This window comes from Leptodactylus fuscus, chromosome 1 (genome assembly GCF_031893055.1).
Source record: "Leptodactylus fuscus isolate aLepFus1 chromosome 1, aLepFus1.hap2, whole genome shotgun sequence".
NCBI classification, from domain to species: Eukaryota; Metazoa; Chordata; class Amphibia; order Anura; family Leptodactylidae; genus Leptodactylus; species Leptodactylus fuscus.
The window spans coordinates 290,423,986-290,449,190 of record NC_134265.1 but is presented as its reverse complement, the minus strand read 5'-3'; the positions used below and the strand labels follow the sequence as shown (position 1 = coordinate 290,449,190).

The 25,205-nt window shown below is 42.3% G+C and overlaps 1 protein-coding gene across 2 annotated transcripts in view; it reads left to right on the top strand.

Moving 5' to 3' along the window:
* The window catches only part of FSTL5 (follistatin like 5), a 530,583-nt gene that overhangs the window by 426,875 nt on the left and 78,503 nt on the right, over nt 1–25,205 (top strand). For both annotated transcript variants that reach the window (XM_075288185.1, XM_075288178.1), the window contains exons 8-10: nt 3,330–3,450; nt 10,039–10,200; nt 24,235–24,369. In XM_075288185.1, coding sequence (XP_075144286.1) covers nt 3,330–3,450; nt 10,039–10,200; nt 24,235–24,369 — 418 coding nt within the window. The remainder of the gene's footprint in view (nt 1–3,329; nt 3,451–10,038; nt 10,201–24,234; nt 24,370–25,205) is intronic.

Below are 25,205 nucleotides of genomic sequence, written 5' to 3'. Positions count from 1 at the left end.
GGCTGTTTAGAGGCTCCCTCCACCATGAATTGGTCCAAACTGGGGTTTTTAGAGGCTCCCTCCACCATGAATTGGTCCAAACTGGGCTGGTTAGAGGCTCCCTCCACCATGAATTTGCCCAAACTGGGCTGTTTAGAGGCTCCCTCCACCATGAATTTGCCCAAATTGGGCTGTTTAGAGGCTCCCTCCACCATGAATTTGCCCAAACTGGGCTGTTTAGAGGCTCCCTCCACCATGAATTGGTCCAAACTGGGGTTTTTAGAGGCTCCCTCCACCATGAATTGGTCCAAACTGGGGTTTTTAGAGGCTCCCCCCACCATGAATTGGTCCAAACTGGGCTGTTTAGAGGCTCCCTCCACCATGAATTGGTCCAAACTGGGGTTTTTAGAGGCTCCCTCCACCATGAATTGGTCCAAACTGGGCTGGTTAGAGGCTCCCTCCACCATGAATTTGCCCAAACTGGGCTGTTTAGAGGCTCCCTCCACCATGAATTTGCCCAAACTGGGGTTTTTAGAGGCTCCCTCCATCATGAATTGGTCCAAACTGGGGTTTTTAGAGGCTCCCTCCACCATGAATTGGTCCAAACTGGGGTTTTTAGAGGCTCCCTCTACCATGAATTGGTCCAAACTGGGGTTTTTAGAGGCTCCCTCCACCATGAATTGGTCCAAACTGGGCTGGTTAGAGGCTCCCTCCACCATGAATTGGTCCAAACTGGGGTTTTTAGAGGCTCCCTCTACCATGAATTGGTCCAAACTGGGGTTTTTAGAGGCTCCCTCCACCATGAATTGGTCCAAACTGGGCTGTTTAGAGGCTCCCTCCACCATGAATTGGTCCAAACTGGGGTTTTTAGAGGCTCCCTCCACCATGAATTGGTCCAAACTGGGGTTTTTAGAGGCTCCCTCCACCATGAATTGGTCCAAACTAGGGTTTTTATAGGCTCCCTCCACCATGAATTGGTCCAAACTGGGGTTTTTAGAGGCTCCCTCCACCATGAATTGGTCCAAACTGGGGTTTTTAGAGGCTCCCTCCACCATGAATTGGTCCAAACTGGGGTTTTTAGAGGCTCCCTCCACCATGAATTTGCCCAAACTGGGCTGTTTAGAGGCTCCCTTCACCATGAATTTGCCCAAACTGGGCTGTTTAGAGGCTCCCTCCACCATGAATTGGTCCAAACTGGGCTGGTTAGAGGCTCCCTCCACCATGAATTTGCCCAAACTGGGCTGTTTAGAGGCTCCCTCCACCATGAATTTGCCCAAACTGGGCTGTTTAGAGGCTCCCTCCACCATGAATTGGTCCTAACTGGGGTTTTTAGAGGCTCCCTCCACCATGAATTGGTCCAAACTGGGGTTTTTAGAGGCTCCCTCCACCATGAATTGGTCCAAACTGGGGTTTTTAGAGGCTCCCTCCACCATGAATTGGTCCAAACTGGGCTGTTTAGAGGCTCCCTCCACCATGAATTTGCCCAAACTGGGGTTTTTAGAGGCTCCCTCCACCATGAATTGGTCCAAACTGGGGTTTTTAGAGGCTCCCTCCACCATGAATTGGTCCAAACTGGGGTTTTTAGAGGCTCCCTCTACCATGAATTGGTCCAAACTGGGGTTTTTAGAGGCTCCCTCCACCATGAATTGGTCCAAACTGGGCTGGTTAGAGGCTCCCTCCACCATGAATTTGCCCAAACTGGGCTGTTTAGAGGCTCCCTCCACCATGAATTTGCCCAAACTGGGCTGTTTAGAGGCTCCCTCCACCATGAATTGGTCCAAACTGGGGTTTTTAGAGGCTCCCTCCACCATGAATTGGTCCAAACTGGGCTGTTTAGAGGCTCCCTCCACCATGAATTGGTCCAAACTGGGGTTTTTAGAGGCTCCCTCCACCATGAATTGGTCCAAACTGGGGTTTTTAGAGGCTCCCTCCACCATGAATTTGCCCAAACTGGGCTGTTTAGAGGCTCCCTTCACCATGAATTTGCCCAAACTTGGCTGTTTAGAGGCTCCCTCCACCATGAATTTGCCCAAACTGGGGTTTTTAGAGGCTCCCTCCACCATGAATTGGTCCAAACTGGGCTGTTTAGAGGCTCCCTCCACCATGAATTGGTCCAAACTGGGGTTTTTAGAGGCTCCCTCCACCATGAATTGGTCCAAACTGGGGTTTTTAGAGGCTCCCTCCACCATGAATTGGTCCAAACTAGGGTTTTTATAGGCTCCCTCCACCATGAATTGGTCCAAACTGGGGTTTTTAGAGGCTCCCTCCACCATGAATTGATCCAAACTGGGGTTTTTAGAGGCTCCCTCCACCATGAATTTGCCCCAACTCTGCTTGTTAGAGGCTCAATCCACCCTGATTTTCAAAACAAATGTTGGTGCCAACCTCAACTTACTACAAGGGCCAAATTCACTGCTGGTGACAAGCTCTCCTCACTGCAAGTGCCAAATACACATGTTTCAAGGTGTTTTCCTACTGTCAGAGAGGTGGTATTGAGTGTGTAAAGTGTGTAGTTGTTAGGCTGTGATGTTGGGGTAATAGAGGGTCTTTGGTGTGTTAGATGCCCCCAGACATGCTTCCCCTGCTGTCCCAGTGTCATTCCAGAGGTGTTGGCATCATTTCCTGTGGTGTCATAGTGGACTTGGTGACCCTCCAGACACGGATATGGGTTTCCCCCTTAACGAGTATATGTTCCCCATAGACTATAATGGGGTTCGAAACCCGTTCGAACACACGAACATTGAGCGGCTGTTCGAATCGAATTTCGAACCTCGAACATTTTAGTGTTCGCTCATCTCTACTAGTGATGTCTCTGGAAATAATTTAGATAGCACAGTAGTATTTCTCATGAAAAAACAGAATCTCCTCTTCCATATGACATCAAAAGGAGTTTGTATGTTTTATAATGTCTGGAATATAACTGTTTGAAGTGACCCTCCCCACCCTCATTTTCTCTACATTTTACAGCACATGCACAGTAACATTCAGTGAGAGGCAGAAACAGCTCTCAATACAGAAGCAAGAGAAAGAGTGAAAAAAATCAGGATTTCACAGAAATTATTCTGAATTTATTAAGAAAGTATATTACAATATTTATCAATGACACAAACACTGCCAGAAAATCAAAAGTTGTCCGAAAGTTTAGTTACGCTTTAAATATACTATGTAAAAATGTAAATAATTGTTTTCTACTTGTTACTTGGCTGATTCTGTATGATGACTCTATTCATCATTCATGATTACAGCGAGTGCCTTGCATTGCAATTAATGTGCCAAGTTGAAGAAGATAATTAATGTTACAGTATTAAGATAATTACAATAACCTTGTTTTTCTAAAATTATTCCTTTAGGATTTTGGGGATGATGGATCCTTATACATTACCAAGGCTACCACAACCCACATGGGGAATTACAGCTGTCATGCTGATGGCTATGATAAGCTTTATCAAACTCATATCCTCCAAGTGAATGGTAAGCAGAAAAAGAATTAATTATGGATATGTCCACACGTAATCCAGCTCTAGTTTGGTTAAAGTTTCTAATTTGTCTTCAAACCAACCATTTCACAACATGCTAACAAAAAACTTGAAAGGCGGCAATTCACCATCCCCCACTGAATGTTCACACATATAGGATAGTGACTAGAGATGAGCGAGTAGTACTCGATCGAGTAGTACTCGATCGAGTAGGTATTCGATCGAATACTACGGTATTCAAAATACTCGTACTCGATCGAGTACTACTAGTTGTTCGAAGTTAAGATTCGATGCAGAACCAGCGCTGATTGGCAGAATGCTATACATTGCCAATCAACGCTGGTTCTTCTCCTACCTTTAGAAGTCTTCTCCCTGCGCAGCTTTCCCGCGTCCTCTTCCGGCTCTGAATTCACTCTGCCAGGCATCGGGCCTGGGCCGAGCCGACTGCGCATGTCCGCTTGTAGTGCAGGCATGCGCAGTCGGCTCTGCCCAGGCCCGATGCCTAGCAGAGTGAATTCAAGGCCGGAAGAGGACGCGGGGACGCTGCGCAGGGAGAAGAATCCAGCCCCACCCTCACTCATGGACTTGGTAAGTAGAATTTGATCGAATGTTGCATACCCCTGAAACGAGCATTTCCCCCATAGACTATAATGGGGTTCAAAACCCGTTCGAACAGTCGAACAGTGTGTGGCTGTTCGAATTGGATTTCGAACCCCGAACATTTTAGTGTTCGCTCATCTCTAATAGTGACACAAAACCATGCTGTGTTTGGGTAAACTGCTTAACTTACAACACTTATATCTGCAGATTTCACTGCAAATCCGAAGGACATGCAAATGTGCATTTGTTATGTGTGGTTTCTGCAGCAGTTTTTGTTGTTTTTTTATCACAAATTTAGCCTCCATATAGCCTAACATATTCTAGAGGAGAAAACTGTGGTCAAATTCTGTTACAAATGAATTTGAAAATAGTCAACATGTTGGAGTCCTGGGTTCGAATCCTGTCAGGAACAACATCTGCAAGGCGTTTGTTATGTTACCCCTGTGTTTGCATGGATTTCCTCCCATTCTACAAAGACATATTGATAGGTAAAAACATACATTGTGAGCCCTATATGGGGCTCACAATCTACAAAAGAAAAAAAAAGTCAACATGTCAATTTTATATGCAGATATTTCCCCTTCATGCAGTTACTGGACACACCTCCTGTGCCATAAAATGCGGCCAGAAGATGGCAGAGAAATTCAAATGTGTGGAGACGTAACACTTTGGCTTATTACTTTTCCCTAATTAAAGGCACAGTCTCTCTCATAGCTGTGAATGTGATGAGGTTGTAATTACATTGCATGACCGCTATAAAACAAATAGTTTGTGAAACAGTGATAGTCAGTGACAAAATCCTATATTTATACTGATGACCTTTTAGGAATTAGTGTGTTATTATCAGGCAATATTTGCATATAGCTGTATAGCTGGTCTTCAGAATGTATTTTGTTGGTGGGCTGTAGGCGCTCCAATCCAACACTGCATCATACGGCAATTTTTAGATACATTAGTTTCAATGTACTTATTCAAATATCTATTTTTGGTAGTCTAGTGGACTGCCAAAAAATAGGACGTCATGTTTTTTTTACCATTTTCACTGATCTGTCAAGAAATTCAAATCTATGAGAGATTTGAGAAAATGAGGACCCCACGGATACAAAAAAAAATCCCCAGACATTGCATATGTTTTTTCATGACTGTTTATTTCAGGCCTTAAATTTGTTGACCGTGTTGGGAAAAATATTTGTTTCCTTTCTGAAGAGCTTGCAGCACTTTTTTGTAACAGAATGACTGACACAGTAATTGAGTCTATTAAACTTTAAGGTTAAATGCCTTCTTTTTTGAATGATTGCACTTATGTCTTCATTTTTCAATAATGTTATTGCTAGTATGACTTGCAAAAATTGTGAGGTTGTTATCAAAATAGAGGAATAGCTGACCTCTTTCGGGGTTTTGTGGAGGTTAGTTGTTCTTCCTGCATGCAATGAAACCATAAGCATATTGATTAAAAAGGGTCATAAGCCAAGGTAAAAGCCATGTTGTGTCAAGTAGCAAACACAGCATATTATTTCTCATACACAAAATACAATTAAAAATGGAACACAGAGCCAAAGGGCAATATATAGAGAGAATATTCAGTAGCAACAGCATGTACATGTGCAGACACTGAAGAAATGATAAAGATCATCAATGCAGGGAAAAGACTAAGGTTTGATATAAGACATTCTATATAGGGAAGCACTGCGGACTGCCTGTACAACTAGTTTATGCTTACAGTGATACAATACAGGGAGGGCCATAAGTATGGATACACCAAGATAAAATGGAAGTGGTTGCTGATATCATCTTACTGTTTGTGGCATATTAGTACATGGGAGGGGGGAAACATTGCGGCCAGGTGACACCCATAGTGGCAATTCATAATGTGGTAATGCACCATCTTGCTGGAAGAAATCAGGGAATGTGCCAGCTTCATTGCACAGAGAAGGTAACACATCATCATGTAGCAATTGCAAATACCCAGTGGAATTTAGGTTTCCATTGATGAAGATGAATCCAAAAAAGTGGCTTTGCAGATGGCCGCCATAAGTGTCACCTGGCCTCAAATGTTTCCCCCCTCCCAAGTACTAATATTCAACAAATGGTAAGGGGATATCACCAACCACTTCCATTTTATCTGGGTGTATCCATACCTATGGCCCACTCTGGTTGTATCCATACTTATGACCCACCCTGGGTGTATCTATACTTACAGCCCACCCTCTAGAAACAGCATAACAGGCATATTAGGCTCTATTCACACAGAGTAACGCCAGGCGTCATTTGTGTGTAATTTGTGTGTCTTTTACGGCCGTCATAAAACGTTTACATAGAGTTCTATAGGAAAAGACGTCCGTAATTTACGGCCGTCATTTACGGCCGTCATTACAATGAGGGCCGTAAATGACCGCTGTAAATTACGGGACGTCTTTTCCTATAGAACTCTATGTAAACGTTTTATGACGGCCGTAAAAGACACACAAATTACACACAAATGACGCCTGGCGTTACTCTGTGTGAATGGAGCCCAAAGTTAACTTTTTCAGAAGCCTCAATAGTGCTTGTCTACAATATTGGTGCTTTTATTCAGAAATCTGACATAATTATATTATAAAGGGCACTACCTTGCTTTCTTACACAAAAGACTTGGCATCCATGATAAACAGTTGAGAATACCAGGTGAGATCTGTTGGTTCATACTTAAAGGGGTTGGCCACTTTCAGATTAATATTGGGAAAAAAAATGTTATGGTTTGTATAATAAAAAGTTGTACAATTTTCCAATATACTTCCAGTATCAATTCCTGATGGTTTTCTAGATCTCGGCTTGCTGTTATTCATTCGGTTACTTCTAGTGGATAAAAGTCTGACCATGGTCATGTGATTTACGCTCCATGGTCATGTGATTTATGCTCCATAGTCATGTGATGACTACACAGGTGCATAGCTGATTACCAGGCAGCTGTCTGATTACTGTGCTGTGACTAGAATGAGCTATGCACCTGTGTGTCCATCACATGACCATGGACCGTAAATCACATGACCAAGGTCAGACTTTTATACACTAGAGGTAACCAAATGAATGACAGTAATTACCTGTATTACATCGGGATCCCTGTCAGCTTGCGATATGCGGGAGCTAGCTGACTTTTTCCCATAGGACTGCATTGACCAGCGTTGATTGGCCGAATGCCATACAGAGTAATACAGGTACTTGGGCATGTTAGATGCCCCCAGACATGCTTCCCCTTCTGTCCCAGTTGCATTCCAGGGTGTTGGCATCATTTCCTGGGGTGTCATAGTGGACTTAGTGACCCTTCTGATTTGAATAGTGGTTTCCCCCTAAACGAGTATTTATTCCCCATAGACTATAATGGGGTTTGATGTTCAATCGAACAGTCGAGTATTGAGCGGCTACTCAAATCAAACTTCGAACTTCGAACATTTCACTGTTCGCTCATCTCTAGTGACTACCTCTTGAAGCTCATCAAGAGAATGCCAAGAGTGTGGAAAGCAGGAATCAAAGCAAAAGGGGTGGCTACTTTGAAGAACCTAGAATATAAGACATATTTTCAGTTAATTCACACTTTTTTGTTAAGTATATAATTCCACATGTGTTAATTCATGGTTTTGATGCCTTCAGTGTGAATCTACAATTTTCATACTCATAAAAATAAAGAAAACTCTTTGAATGAGAAGGAGTGTCCAAACTTTTGGTCTGTACTGTATATTGGAAAATTGTACAACTTTTTATTATACAAACCATAACATTTGTCTCTCAATATTGGTCTGAAAGTGGACAACCCCTTTAAGCATATTTGCATTCTCTATAATGACATGAGCTGCCCATTCTGTTGCCAGCTTAAACACTTTATTACTTAATACTTATTACTATTACCAGTATTATGCATACTTACAATATTGTGCCAATGTAAATGAGTTGCAAATTTCTGCTCATTGTCTTGTTTTTCCAATGCTATCCCTGGTTATAATCACATGAAAAAGCTACAGTATACACTTTCAGTGCTTGCACTTAGTTCCAGCATGTAATGTTCACAGCACGTTATCTCTACACAGCTCATACCATTATGTAGTTCCATTATTAGTACCAGCATGTTAAGGACATTGGCTAATGTACCTTGCCTATCACACTGAATTACCAGTATAAGTATGCCAGGCACAAAATTGTTCCTGTTACGCAAAATTCCTCGTATACTAGTGTACCAATTTGCCCTCTAATGTACTAAGAATAAAACATTTCAGCAGACAGCCAACAGCCTCTTCCAAAGACATAGAAAATTCCTTCTCAGTTTGGTTGTATTTACTGAAAAGGGTGAAAGATCATTGTTAAAGAGAACCTGCCCCCAGATTTCACATTATAAACTGCATACATTATCAGGTAGGTCTCATTGACTACAGATGGGCAAACTTCATGGGAGGCATTTAGATGAATATTTGTGATGTTTGGCCCTCCAGTTCATTTCAGTTCAAAGTTGTTCGGCATGAACCATAAGTTCTATTGTTATGCTGTGGAGTTTCTTCACACCCAAAGGTATCATAAGTGGAGGCCCAGGGAAGGTGAGAAAAATTACATGTTTACTTACCTTCCTTCACCCTTTTAGGCATCCTCTTCACATTCAGTGAGCGCGGATACACATTTTGAGCGCGGATCCCTGATCCCATCCACCTCTTCACATTCAGTGACCCCCTGGCATCCTCTTCATGTCCCTTCCAGCCTCTGACTGATGGCACAAACCCTAGGGTCATTGCTGAGGCCTGTGATTGGGCTCAACAGCGACTAAGATTAAGATATCTAAGACTATCTAGTCTATCTAAGTCTATCTAAGACTGAATAGTCTATCTAAGTCTGTCTAGACTAAGTCAATTTAATACTAAGGTATCATAAGTGGAGGCCCAGGGAAGGTGAGAAAATTACAGGTATACTTACCTTCCTTCACCTCTTTTAGGCATCTTCTTGGCATGTATTCACCCCCTGGCATCCTCTTCATGTCCCTTAACAGCCTCTGACTGATTTCACAAGCTCTAGGGTTACTGTTGAGGCCTATGATTGGGCCTCAACAGGGACTAAGATTAAGTGGTTAAGCTGAAATACCAAGCTCAACTGCTATATAATGAACAGCAATGTGGATGGTTAGCAGGGAAGAAACTGCTGCCCTCATCCAAGTGTTGCAGCCTCTTAAAACAATTGATCACTGGTAGAGATGAGTGAACTTCATGAGATTGATTTTATCAAATATTCATGGGTCTGCTCTTCCATTTAGTTTCCGGCGTGAACAGGAATTTATATTATTATACTCTGGTATCTGAAGTGGAGGCTCCGAGGAACTGCAGCAACATAAGAAACATCTATACTCACATTGCCTCACCTCTTTTGAGCTCCATTGTAGTGCCGGAGGTCCTTTGATGCCCTTTGGTTGGGACTAAGCAGTCACTTGTTGCATACTGATGTCATGATACTTAAACGCAAGTGCCATGTCACCAGTACACCCAATCATAGGCCTCAGTGGTCCACAAGGATTTGTGACATTGGATAGGAGGCCAAACGAGGCCAAAAGGGACCTCTGGACACTATAATGGAGCCCTGGGGAAGTTAAACAAGTGAGTATAGGTTTTTACTATATTGCACCGCCTCCCATGGGGCTCTACTTGGGGTTTGAAGAGACCCCTGAGTAAAATATTGATTTATAGGTGGTAAACCTCAAAAATTTGGAGTTTGAAGTGGGCTCAAAACTTCTGCGGAACTCGGGTCAAATCCAGTTCAATCAGTGGGGATTCTGTGTGTTGGAACCCTAGGTCACCAACATCAGAGCTTCAGAAAACCCCTCTAAATAATACCTACTGTGTATTATTCTAATATTTGAAATTATTCTAGTTATCGGTTATTGCTTTTCAATTGTAGGGCATACACTAATGCATTTTTTGCACTTACCTATTTTGTGATTTGTCTTTTTAAGATCTTTAACTTCTTTCTTTTCTAGTTCCACCTGTTATCCGAGTCTACCCAGAAAGCCAAGCCAGGGAGCCCGGAGTTACTGCCAGTCTTAGATGTCATGCTGATGGAGTCCCTCAACCTCAACTCAGCTGGCTCAAAAATGGAATAGACATTACAACAAAGTTATCCAAGCAGCTTACATTACAAGGTTTGATAACAATATGTCAATATGACCATATATCTCCCTATCTTATAAAAATGAATTCTTGTCTGTCTGTCTGTCTGTCCGTCTGTCTGTCTGTCTGTACTCTAATGCGAACCAAACGACTGGACCGATCTTCACCAAATTTGGTACAGAGATACTTCAGGTATCCGGGAAGGTTTAAGACAAGACTCCAACTCGCTCGGACGTACCATGGCTGAGATACAGCATTCCAAATACAGTGCCCCCCCCCCTTAGCCAATACAAACCTGCAAGTCTTTCACTCATATTCCAACTGCAATACACACGGTCACTCCACATACACAATACAACACTGATATCCAAACTGAGATACACGCATCAGAGGATTAGATACACAGATCAGCACACAGTTTCACATGCCAGAGGATTAGATACACGGGTCTGCACACAGTCCCACACACCAGAGGATTAAATACGCATTTCTGCACACAGTTCCACACACCGAAGGATTTGATATGTGCATTTGCACACGGTTTCACATGCAAAAGGATTAGATACAGGCGTCTACACACAGTTCCACACTCCAGAGGATTAGATACGTGCGTCTGCACACATTTGTACACGCCATAGGATTGGATATAACGCGTCTGCACACAGTTCCACATTCCAGAGGATTAGATATGCGCGTCTGCACACAGTTCCACATTCCAGAGGATTAGATACACGCATCTGCACACAGTTGTACATGCCATAGGATTAGATACACACGTCTGCACACAGTACCACATGCAGTAGGATTAGATATGCGCGTCTACACATAGCTCCACACGCCAAAGGATTAGATATGCACGTCTGCACACAGTACCACACGGGGGAGGATTAGATACGCGCGTCTACACACAGTACCACATGCCACAGGATTAGATACGCACATCTGCACACAGTACCACATGCCGGGGGATTGGATACGCGCGTCTACACACAGTTCCACACGCCGTAGGATTAGATACGCGCCTCTTCACACAATACCATACAGGGGAGGATTAGATACACGTGTCTTCACATAGTTGTACACGCCATAGGATTAGATACACGGGTCTGCACACAGTCCCACACACCAGAGGATTAAATACGCACTTCTGCACACAGTACCACATGCCATAGGATTAGATACGTGCGCCTGCACACGGTTCCACATGCCGAAGCATTAGATACAGGCGTCTACACACAGTTCCACACTCCAGAGGATTAGATACACAGATCAGCACACAGTATCACACGCCAGAGGATTAGATACACGGGTCTCCACACAGTCCCACACACCAGAGGATTAAATACGCATTTCTGCACACAGTTCCACACACTGAAGGATTTGATACACGCGTCTGCACACGGTTCCACATGCCGAAGGATTAGATACAGGCGTCTACACACAGTTCCACACTCCAGAGCATTAGATACGTGCGTCTGCACACATTTGTACACGCCATAGGATTAGATACACGCGTCTGCACAGAGTACCACATGCCATAGGATTAGATACACGCGTCTACACACAGCTCCACATTCCAGAGGATTAGATATGCGCGTCTGCACACAGTTGTACACGCCATAGGATTAGATACACGCGTCTGCAGACAGTACCATATGCAGTAGGATTAGATACGCACGTCTAATCATAGTTCCACACGCTAGAAGATTAGATACGCGCCTCTTCACACAATACCACACTTTGGAGGATTAGATACGTGTCTCTGCACACAGTACCACAAGCCAGAGAATTAGATACGCGTCTCAGCACACAGTATCACACAGGGGAGGATTAGATACGCGTGTTTACACACAGTACCACACGGGGGAGGATTAGATACGCGCGTCTACACACAGTTCACATGCCATAGGATTAGATATGCGCACACAGTACCACATGCCGGGGGATTGGATACACGCCTCTACACACAGTTCCACATGCCGTAGGATTAGATACGCGCCTCTTCACACAATACCACACAGGGGAGGATTAGATACACGTGTCTTCACACAGTACCACATGCCGTAAGATTAGATACGTGCGTCTACACACAGTACCACATGCCTTAGGATTAGATACACGCGTCTACACACAGTACCACATGCCGTAGGATTAGATACGCGCGTCTACACACAGTACCACATGCCGTAGGATTAGATACACGTCTACACACAGTTCCACACGCCGTAGGATTAGATATGCGCCTCTTCACACAATTCCACACGCCGTAGGATTAGATACGCGCTTCTTCACACAGTACCACATGGGGGAGGATTAAATACGTGTGTCTGCACACAGCACCACACGCCAGAGGATAAGATAAGCGCGTCTGCACACAGTACCAAATTCCGTAGGATTAGATACGCACGTCTGCACACAGTACCACATGCCGTAGGATTAGATACCCACGTCTACACACAGTTCCACATGCCGTAGGATTAGATACGCGCCTTTTCACACAATACCACAGGGGAGGTTTAGATACGTGCATCTGCACACAGTACCACATGCCAGAGTATTAGATACGCGCATCTGCACACGGTACCGCACGCCAGAGTCATTAGATATGCGCGTCTGCACACAGTTTCACTTACTGGAGGATTAGATACGCGCCTCTTCACACAATACCACACGGGGAGGATTAGATATGTGCATCTGCACACAGTACCACACCAACAAGGATTGGATACTTGCATCTAAACACAGTACTACACGGGGAAGGATTAGATACAGCTTTACTCCAGGTATCCATAACAACTGATCACAGGTTTTTCACTGACATCCAAAATGAGATACACATAATCGCATGACGCTTATGGACATACACACAAACAGCATACAAAATACACCAGTGCAAAATTGGACAATTCTTATGGGGCCACTACACAAACATAAAATGTAATATACCCGTGCGAAGCCGGGTCCTCCCTCTAGTATATATATTTTTTTTTTTTGGTGAGGTAGATTGATTTTTCTTTCACAAAATAGTGTTTTGCATTTATTTATTATCACTACAGGGGCTTAGCTATTCAGTAAAGATATATGGCATATCTGCCTTTCATTACTACATGTGGTGATCATAAAATGTTTGAAGGTATCCTTAAATTGCAAATAAATGCCTAATTTTCATGGCTTATTAGCTTTAGAATTTTACCTTTAGTAGCAAGATTCCAAAAAAAGGAGACTTTATTTGCTCAGTGACTTTAGTGACAGAAAGCTCTCGATATAAGATTCATTTTACATTGAACTATTATTATGGTAGACTATACAAACTAATAGCAGCGAACACAAAAGTGCTTACAATAAAACAGCCGGAGTAGAATGTAATAGAATCTGCCAGTTTAATTTCAATTTGCATGAATTAATTCAGTAGGAAAAAAAAGTTGTACTTTTTTAGGGTTTTAATTTACTATTACTTCTCTATGCAACCATAGAGTTATACACAGACATAATACGTCATCCATAGAAGTCCTCGGAGACCTACTGTACGTCTGTATGCCTTCCATTCATAAAGATACATTTCTATAGAGATTATGTATGAATCTAAAAGAAAAAAATTTGCACTGTTCTATGAGATGCCATGAAAAAGACTTATTGCTGCAGTATGCGCATGAGGCCTTAGAGTGAATGAGAAACAGTGCTAGAATGAAAAAATAACATTTGTCTGTCGAGTTCATACTTAATTTTAAAATAATACGCTATCTCATTAGGTCAAATGGGATGAAAAATTTGTTTTGCAGTAGCAAACTAAACCTAGACTAAAAATAGTGTTCAATAAATCCCACTAAGCTCGGATACGTCTTTTGCTGTTTTCCCATGGCATATTATAAGACTAGTTTATACGCTATTTAGTAGTCATCTATGAGGTTACTATTCATAACAAGCAGTCATTCATTCCATTTTTACTAAAACTATAGAACTGCACTTACATAATCCGAACCATGCCGTCACCCTCTTCACTTCTCTTATGCCAAGAAAGGTCTCATCTTTGTACTTTTCTTCTTTTATAACTCTTTGATGTCCTAAATCCTTTTTACTCATCTCTTCCTTCTTATAGAATTTCTCCACTGAATATTCTTCAAACATCTCTTTCAATTTATAAAATTCAGTTGAAAATATATTTCACTGAAAAGTCTTTCTTTAAATTATTGATTCCTACAGGACTCCTCATGATGTACTTTATCTGTCCAGCTTTCACTTTTAATGAATAGATTTCCGCTCTATTTGAGAGTAGCTTTTTTGCTTTATAGAATCTTTTCTGATATTTGTTGTCATTGACAATATATGGTAATTGTCATCATAAAAATGGCATATACAGTTATTCACTCTGCTCTTAAGCTTGTTTCAAAAAGAACATGTGTGATCTCACTGTTCCTAAAGGAAACTGCATGGAAGATTGAGCTAACTATTGAAATGCATTTGGAGGTATTGGCTTTTGATTTTGTAAAAGCCACAGTCTGAGGGGTTAAACAGCATTTATTCCTATATCCCTAGCTTTGTATCAAAATAAAGATGCATGGCTTAGGCCGCAAGCCTAATCTAATCCACACATCGCAGAAAAAAATCTGCAGCAGAAATTCTGTGATTTAAAAAAAATCCTCTTGTTTTTTGTAAATCGCAACATGTCTGTTATACCTATAGAAATGCTGGTGTTTTCCATATAGGTATGCATGTGGACAAAATTGTTGGTACTCCTCCTTTAATGAAAGAAAAATCCACAATGGTCACAGAAATGGAATCTGGAATCTGGAATCTGACACAAGTAATAATAAATAAAAATTCTATGAAAATGAACAAATGAAAGTCAGATATTGCTTTTTGCTTCAACAGAATTCTTTTTTTTAAATAAAACTCATGAAACAGACCTGGACAGAAATGGTTGTTCCCTTAACCCATCCGACCTGCGACTGAGACCAAGCTTTTTGATACTGGGCAGCACATTTCTCTCTAGAATCCCTTCATAGTCTTGAGATTTCATTGTACCCTGCACAGATTCAAGACACCCTGTGTCAGATGTAGCAAAACAGCCCCAAAACATAACAGAGCCTCTTCCATGTTTCACAGTAGGTACAGTGTTCTTTTCAAGATATGCTTAATTTTTCCATCTGTGAACATAGAGCTGATGTGCCTTGCCAAAAAGTTCCATTTTGTCTCATCTGTCCATAGGACATTCTCCAAGAAGCTCTGTGGCTTGTCAACATGTAGTTTGTCAAATTCTCGTTTGTGTTATTTCTGTAACAATTGTGGTTTTTCTTTCATTAAACGAGGGGTACCAACAATTTTGTCCATTTGTGTATTAACAGATGTTAAGAACTGGAGTTGGAAGTGGTAAAAAGTACTCTTAAATATCTGATTGAAAAAGAAAGAAAGCCAACACCTAAGGGAAAATTCACACTACCATTACTAAAGTCTGTTGCTGTCTTCCATAATAGGATGACAACAATGGACTTTAGTTGTCACAGAGAAAGATCACAAACTGATTCTGTGTCCATTCCCATTGACTCTAATGTAAACACCATGACCGAAGCTAAGTCATGTTTGTTTACTTTTGCAACGGAAGATAAAGTCCTGCATGCATTCCCATTTAAAACAATTATATTCTGTCTAAAGGATAGGGAAAAGGTGTTTTATCGATAAGGTGAATCTGCTGGGACCTCCAACAATCAGGATAATGGCGGTCTGCAAACTCCCTAAGTGCTCCATGGGAAAGCAACTATACTGCTCATATGTGGCTACTACTCTATTCAATTCTACATTGCTGTCAAATTGAACACTCAGAGATACCTCCAATGGAAATGGGATAAAAGTATGTAGTGATACAAAAGCTTTAACAATAACTTGAAAATTCATTTTAGATGCTTTGAAGTGAATAGGGTGTGTTAATGGTTCATTTCCTTTATATTTTTATACAATATATTTAAAATGAAAAATTTACACATTTATAACAAGTCTACTTTGCATATGAATGGAATTCACTACTAATAGACTGATGTGTCTGAAATAAATGAAATAAAAAAAAAAGAAAATTAGACAAGAATCACTCAATTTTGTAAGCCTCTCGGGTGCGCCAATGTATCCCTGTGAAGGCTTCCTGCAATTACAGGCAATTACTCAAAACCTGCAAAACTATTTTGGAATTCGGTACATATTTCTGCATATTGAAGAATGTGCTGTCTCATTAAAACAACTTGGGTTTTAGTTAAAAAACTCCTTAGATATTGATTGACAGGTAATTACTAGACTTTTAAAAGTCATGCAAATTGTATGCATTTAATTTATTGCTCAGCTGCTTCTCTCTTCCACACTGATGCCTACTCCAAGATATATTAATCTTTGCAACAAATGAAACTTAAGACCTGTCATATACCAGATGTTAGGAAACTAGCAGGATTGGATGGTATGACACCTACTGTATAGAGTTTTAGTGTTTTCTCCATTTTTTTACTGAGTGTTTCATAAGGTAAATAAGAAATGTTTAACAACATATTTTTTGATTTAAAAAAGGCAATTAAAATCTGAATACACATTGCTAATTTCATACATTAAGGCTTACTTATACAGTAAGTGAAATGATAATAATTGCTTTTATTCCAATTGGTAGGGAATATATATATATATATATATATATATATATATATATATATATATATATATATATATATAGTGGGAAAGTTAGCTTGGTAGAAGCAGTGGTGTGGACCGAAACAGTCAAGACAGGGACACAAAATGTGCAGCAAACTGGTTTATTTAGAAAAAAAAAACAGGACAATAAATAAAACCTTGACTTCAGGCACAAGATAAACAAAACAAAATACAGCCTTAACTTCAGGCAAAAACAAAATAAAATGCTGCTCGTCTGAGCCACTAGCTAAACAGAACTGATAACCTAACTATACGTGTGGCTTACTTTCAGCCACATGAACAAAACAAGCACAATGGACTCTAGACTATAAGGACATGTTGATCCAGGGTTTTTATACTAACTGACAGATTGGAGTTGGGAAGGAATTTTTTTTCAATTGGTATAAGCCTCATGGGGAGGGGGTTTGCCTTCCTCTGGATCAACACTGTAGGGGGCTGTAGGGTTATAGGTTGGACTTGATGGACTGATGACTTCATCCAACCTCATCTACTATGTAATATTGTCTCATCCGATTTTTTTCCCCCAATATATTTTATGGAACAATAAATGTTGCCATTAGAAAAGTTTTTCTTATATCTTATCCACTTACAATAAAACCAAAGATAATAAAACAAATGAATGGAAAAAGCTGATGGCTAATAGAATGCAGAGAAGGAAATGAGGAGGGGTAAACATCTCTACGACCAAGCAATATTTGATTCCATTTGTAATAGCCCAGGACTCATTGTACTTATTTTTGGTTTATGCACACAATAAAAATAGTCATTAGTTCCACTTTTTGCTTGAGTACTAAAAGAGTTACTATGATTCTCAAGTACAACATCCTATTTTATCATATCACATTCTATCCCATCAGAGCATTAGACTTCTGGAGATTATTACTAGAAATATGCAAATCTTTAGAAATATCTATTCAGCGTTATTCAAAAAGATGAATCACTCTGTTTGTTTCACTGTAGATAATTGGCTAAAAGTAATCCAGTTGAAAAGTGATTTTATTTTTAATTTTGTTTATTGTTATCTTCTGAGAATCATGTTTTTTTTGTTTGTTTTTTCCATTTTCTTAGTAGCATGAGAACTTAGCATTCACAATGTGGTATAAGTAACATACAGATTCATGTATATAGTTTTTTTTTTTGTTTTACTACATATTTACTTTGCTGTTATTTATTCTATAGTTGATGTATACTGCCAACATATTCTACTGTTCTTTACATTCTAAGATGCCAAACTTAGAATACAATAACATTTCTTTCTATTTCTTCAATGAAGCCATGCTTACTTGCTTATCTTGATGTTTTTATTACTATAATTTTTTGGCACAAGTAACTTTTTGATGTAATAATGTTTATACCTACTTTATATTCAGTAGTGCCATATAACACAATAAAAAAACGATTGAGCACAAGCCCGGTTCACTTCTGCGTTCGGTATTCTGTTCAGGGAGTCCATTACCTCTGGCAAATATTATTATGATCCTCCATAGACGGCAGTCCCAGAGACCATGTTTAGGACTCATAACAACCTCAGGGTACTAATGGCTGAAAGAGACAACTCAACTGCATTGCTATGCCATGGCACCCTCTATTGGTTTGCAATACTGAGGCAGCAAACTGTCTTCCTAATTACATCATGGAAGGCAGATTTGCATATTCTTCTCATAGTTCCTTGCAAAGTGAAGTGCTAAAGGCTTAACAAGTCTCCACACACCTATATGGTGGTCTCTCCCTAAGGAGTGACAATATCCCCTTAACCATGGCTGCTATTGATCATAGTATTTAAGAGGTTAAATTGCCATGATTAGAGTTATCTCTAACTAGCCCAGGTAGATGCAGCAGGAGCCCAGCCCTGTGTATTAGCCACTTTTCTGATGCTAATCTCATGGAGACAGCAGCAGTTCTTGCAAGATCACTGTGACATATAGTATATATTGGTCATAGAACACAGTTAGACCTGTCAGCATTTTCTCTCTTGATCTTGTACTTTCCTTGATCCCATTTTTATTGCAAATCTAGAAATAAATTATATAAAGAATATGTGTCCCTGGAGGATAGCTATTGACCTTCCTTATAATTCTGTTATCCTCTATAAGACAACTCGCTGCCAAAGGAGTGTTCTTCATGGCTTGGTCTGCAGTAGGAGACAGAGAATCAGTAAACCCTTGTTTTTATCTATTCACGACTAGAGATGAGCGAACACTAAAATGTTCGAGGTTCGAAATTCGATTCGAACAGCCGCTCACTGTTCGAGTGTTCGAATGGGTTTCGAACCCCATTATAGTCTATGGGGAACATAAACTCGTTAAGGGGGAAACCCAAATTCGTGTCTGGAGGGTCACCAAGTCCACTATGACACCCCAGGAAATGATACCAACACCCTGGAATGACACTGGGACAGCAGGGGAAGCATGTCTGGGGGCATAAAAGTCACTTTATTTCATGGAAATCCCTGTCAGTTTGCGATTTTCGCAAGCTAACTTTTCCCCATAGAAATGCATTGGCCAGTGCTGATTGGCCAGAGTACGGAACTCGACCAATCAGCGCTGGCTCTGCTGGAGGAGGCGGAGTCTAAGATCGCTCCACACCAGTCTCCATTCAGGTCCAACCTTAGACTCCGCCTCCTCCGGCAGAGCCAGCGCTGATTGGCCGAAGGCTGGCCAATGCATTCCTATGCGAATGCAGACTTAGCAGTGCTGAGTCAGTTTTGCTCAACTACACATCTGATGCACACTCGGCACTGCTACATCAGATGTAGCAATCTGATGTAGCAGAGCCGAGGGTGCACTAGAACCCCTGTGCAAACTCAGTTCACGCTAATAGAATGCATTGGCCAGCGCTGATTGGCCAATGCATTCTATTAGCCCGATGAAGTAGAGCTGAATGTGTGTGCTAAGCACACACATTCAGCACTGCTTCATCACGCCAATACAATGCATTAGCCAGTGCTGATTGGCCAGAGTACGGAATTCGGCCAATCAGCGCTGGCCAATGCATTCTATTAGCCCGATGAAGTAGAGCTGAATGTGTGTGCTAAGCACACACATTCAGCACTGCTTCATCACGCCAATACAATGCATTAGCCAGTGCTGATTGGCCAGAGTACGGAACTCGACCAATCAGCGCTGGCTCTGCTGGAGGAAGCGGAGTCTAAGATCGCTCCACACCAGTCTCCATTCAGGTCCGACCTTAGACTCCGCCTCCTCCGGCAGAGCCAGCGCTGATTGGCCGAAGGCTGTCCAATGCATTCCTATGCGAATGCAGACTTAGCAGTGCTGAGTCAGTTTTGCTCAACTACACATCTGATGCACACTCGGCACTGCTACATCAGATGTAGCAATCTGATGTAGCGGAGCCGAGGGTGCACTAGAACCCCTGTGCAAACTCAGTTCACGCTAATAGAATGCATTGGCCAGCGCTGATTGGCCAATGCATTCTATTAGCCCGATGAAGTAGAGCTGAATGTGTGTGCTAAGCACACTCATTCAGCACTGCTTCATCACGCCAATACAATGCATTAGCCAGTGCTGATTGGCCAGAGTACGGAATTCGGCCAATCAGCGCTGGCCAATGCATTCTATTAGCCCGATGAAGTAGAGCTGAATGTGTGTGCTAAGCACACACATTCAGCACTGCTTCATCACGCCAATACAATGCATTAGCCAGTGCTGATTGGCCAGAGTACGGAATTCGGCCAATCAGCGCTGGCTCTGCTGGAGGAGGCGGAGTCTAAGATCGCTCCACACCAGTCTCCATTCAGGTCCGACCTTAGACTCCGCCTCCTCCGGCAGAGCCAGCGCTGATTGGCCGAAGGCTGGCCAATGCATTCCTATGCGAATGCAGACTTAGCAGTGCTGAGTCAGTTTTGCTCAACTACACATCTGATGCAAACTCGGCACTGCTACATCAGATGTAGCAATCTGATGTAGCGGAGCCGAGGGTACACTAGAACCCCTGTGCAAACTCAGTTCACGCTAATAGAATGCATTGGCCAGCGCTGATTGGCCAATGCATTCTATTAGCCCGATGAAGTAGAGCTGAATGTGTGTGCTAAGCACACTCATTCAGCACTGCTTCATCACGCCAATACAATGCATTAGCCAGTGCTGATTGGCCAGAGTACGGAATTCGGCCAATCAGCGCTGGCCAATGCATTCTATTAGCCCGATGAAGTAGAGCTGAATGTGTGTGCTAAGCACACACATTCAGCACTGCTTCATCACGCCAATACAATGCATTAGCCAGTGCTGATTGGCCAGAGTACGGAATTCGGCCAATCAGCGCTGGCTCTGCTGGAGGAGGCGGAGTCTAAGATCGCTCCACACCAGTCTCCATTCAGGTCCGACCTTAGACTCCGCCTCCTCCGGCAGAGCCAGCGCTGATTGGCCGAAGGCTGGCCAATGCATTCCTATGCGAATGCAGACTTAGCAGTGCTGAGTCAGTTTTGCTCAACTACACATCTGATGCACACTCGGCACTGCTACATCAGATGTAGCAATCTGATGTAGCGGAGCCGAGGGTGCACTAGAACCCCTGTGCAAACTCAGTTCACGCTAATAGAATGCATTGGCCAGCGCTGATTGGCCAATGCATTCTATTAGCCCGATGAAGTAGAGCTGAATGTGTGTGCTAAGCACACTCATTCAGCACTGCATCACGCCAATACAATGCATTAGCCAGTGCTGATTGGCCAGAGTACGGAATTCGGCCAATCAGCGCTGGCCAATGCATTCTATTAGCCCGATGAAGTAGAGCTGAATGTGTGTGCTAAGCACACACATTCAGCACTGCTTCATCACGCCAATACAATGCATTAGCCAGTGCTGATTGGCCAGAGTACGGAATTCGGCCAATCAGCGCTGGCTCTGATGGAGGAGGCGGAGTCTAAGGTCGGACCTGAATGGAGACTGGTGTGGAGCGATCTTAGACTCCGCCTCCTCCAGCAGAGCCAGCGCTGATTGGCCGAATTCCGTACTCTGGCCAATCAGCACTGGCTAATGCATTGTATTGGCGTGATGAAGCAGTGCTGAATGTGTGTGCTTAGCACACACATTCAGCTCTACTTCATCGGGCTAATAGAATGCATTGGCCAGCGCTGATTGGCCGAATTCCGTACTCTGGCCAATCAGTGCTGGCCAATGCATTCTATTAGCTTCATGAAGCAGAGTGTGCACAAGGGTTCAAGCGCACCCTCGGCTCTGATGTAGCAGAGCCGAGGCTGCACAAGGGTTCAAGCGCACCCTCGGCTCTGATGTAGGAGAGCCGAGGGTGCACTTGAACCCTTGTGCACCCTCAGCTCTGCTACATCAGAGCCGAGGGTGCGCTTGAACCCTTGTGCACACTCTGCTTCATCAAGCTAATAGAATGCATTGGCCAGCGCTGATTGGCCAATGTATTCTATTAGCCTGATGAAGTGGAGCTGAATGTGTGTGCTAAGCACACACATTCAGCTCTACTTCATCGGGCTAATAGAATGCATTGGCCAGCGCTGATTGGCCAGAGTACGGAACTCGACCAATCAGCGCTGGCTCTGCTGGAGGAGGCGGAGTCTAAGATCGCTCCACACCAGTCTCCATTCAGGTCCGACCTTAGACTCCGCCTCCTCCAGCAGAGCCAGCGCTGATTGGCCGAATTCCGTACTCTGGCCAATCAGCACTGGCTAATGCATTGTATTGGCGTGATGAAGCAGTGCTGAATGTGTGTGCTTAGCACACACATTCAGCTCTACTTCATCGGGCTAATAGAATGCATTGGCCAATCAGCGCTGGCCAATGCATTCTATTAGCGTGAACTGAGTTTGCACAGGGTTTCTAGTGCACCCTCGGCTCTGCTACATCAGATTGCTACATCTGATGTAGCAGTGCCGAGTGTGCATCAGATGTGTAGTTGAGCAAAACTGACTCAGCACTGCTAAGTCTCTGCATTCGCATAGGAATGCATTGGCCAGCCTTCGGCCAATCAGCGCTGGCTCTGCCGGAGGAGGCGGAGTCTAAGGTCGGACCTGAATGGAGACTGGTGTGGAGCGATCTTAGACTCCGCCTCCTCCAGCAGAGCCAGCGCTGATTGGTCGAGTTCCGTACTCTGGCCAATCAGCGCTGGCCAATGCATTCTATTAGCCCGATGAAGTAGAGCTGAATGTGTGTGCTTAGCACACACATTCAGCTCTACTTCATCAGGCTAATAGAATACATTGGCCAATCAGCGCTGGCCAATGCATTCTATTAGCTTGATGAAGCAGAGTGTGCACAAGGGTTCAAGCGCACCCTCGGCTCTGATGTAGCAGAGCTGAGGGTGCACAAGGGTTCAAGTGCACCCTCGGCTCTCCTACATCAGAGCCGAGGGTGCGCTTGAACCCTTGTGCAGCCTCGGCTCTGCTACATCAGAGCCGAGGGTGCGCTTGAACCCTTGTGCACACTCTGCTTCATCAAGCTAATAGAATGCATTGGCCAGCACTGATTGGCCAGAGTACGGAATTCGGCCAATCAGCGCTGGCCAATGCATCCCTATGGGAAAAAGTTTATCTCACAAAAATCACAATTACACACCCGATAGAGCCCCAAAAAGTTATTTTTAATAACATTCCCCCCTAAATAAAGGTTATCCCTAGCTATCCCTGCCTGTACAGCTATCCCTGTCTCATAGTCACAAAGTTCACATTCTCATATGACCCGGATTTGAAATCCACTATTCGTCTAAAATGGAGGTCACCTGATTTCGGCAGCCAATGACTTTTTCCAATTTTTTTCAATGCCCCCAGTGTCGTAGTTCCTGTCCCACCTCCCCTGCGCTGTTATTGGTGCAAAAAAGGCGCCAGGGAAGGTGGGAGGGGAATCGAATTTTGGCGCACTTTACCACGTGGTGTTCGATTCGATTCGAACATGGCGAACACCCTGATATCCGATCGAACATGTGTTCGATAGAACACTGTTCGCTCATCTCTATTCACGACCCTTAGTCATTTATCAACCAAAAATAGAAGCAATCAGGTTAAAACTAATACCAACCTCTGAAGGATTTCTACAAAGTTGTTTATTTCAGGAATATGCAGAAATCCTGCAGACTGGCCACCATGAGTAAGTTTATTTCCTCTTAACTTGTATGATTCATACCTAGCTTTAATGTTCAAGCAACTAAACAATAAAGTATTATTTTAGTATGCCTCCCATAACAAATCTATTGAAATTAAGAAAATTGTCTAAGGAAAAGAATATTTAGAAAAGTCATTCCCATCAGTTATCAGTTTGTAACACAACTGCTGTTCCATTCAAGTTTAATAGATATCTAACCTATATTGTACATGAGTTTATAACATACTTCATAACACATAGTAAAGATAGTAACTGCTGTTACTCAACAAATCAACATGATTCACCTTTTTTCTCCCCTAGCAAATGGCAGTGAAGTGCACATCAGCAACGTACGCTATGAAGACACCGGTGCTTATACTTGTATTGCTAAGAACGCAGCTGGAGTGGATGAAGATATTTCTTCCCTCTTTGTGGAAGACTCTGCTAGAAAGACACGTATGTAATATATATTTTATTTCTTAAGGTTAACATAGGGGCTTTATATACGTACAGTTTTTTTATAGTCATTTATTAGCTTCATCACTGGTACAATGGAAATGTTTTAGCCCCCAATAAGTGACAACAGAGACATTTGTATCTTTGAAGCAGACTGGGAAGCTTATACATTGCCATTGTTAGCACTATTATTGTGATTTTTAACTTTTAATGCTGTTCTAGCTTCTGGCCTTATAAGCACTCCATTAAGTACAGTTATATGTCATTTTCTCTAAGGACCTACTAATACATAGGCGAGGAAGTTCAACACATGTAATGCCCTGACACTTTGTATTAAATAGAGTATGTTTAAGTTATCTCTAAATAACATACTGTTGCCAATATGTTGTTAAGTTCAATTAATGCAATATTGCTAATTAAGTTATCTGAATGTGATAAATAATAATGTTCAAATTAATCAAATTCATTGGGGATGTTTTCTAGTGTAGATGAATGTAGATGTGATATATCTGTGGTCAACAACACTTTTTTAGGTCCTAAGATACTCCACATTTTTGGTTCTGAGCCCTGCTTGACACCTCTTATGAAAGTAGGCGGACCTGAACACAATGCGCCAAAACTGTTCATGCTCTATGAAGCTGTATGGAGACATTGAGTGAACAACCATATTCAAACCAAGCCACAAATTCTTAGTTGGAATGATATATGTACATATTAAATTTTTAAAAGATGTTTTTGCATTCTTCATTTGTATTAGGCCTTATCCTTGAGATTGTTGTCTTGCTGTAAATTGAATAATAAAAATAATCTTTATATAGCGCCAACATATTCCACAG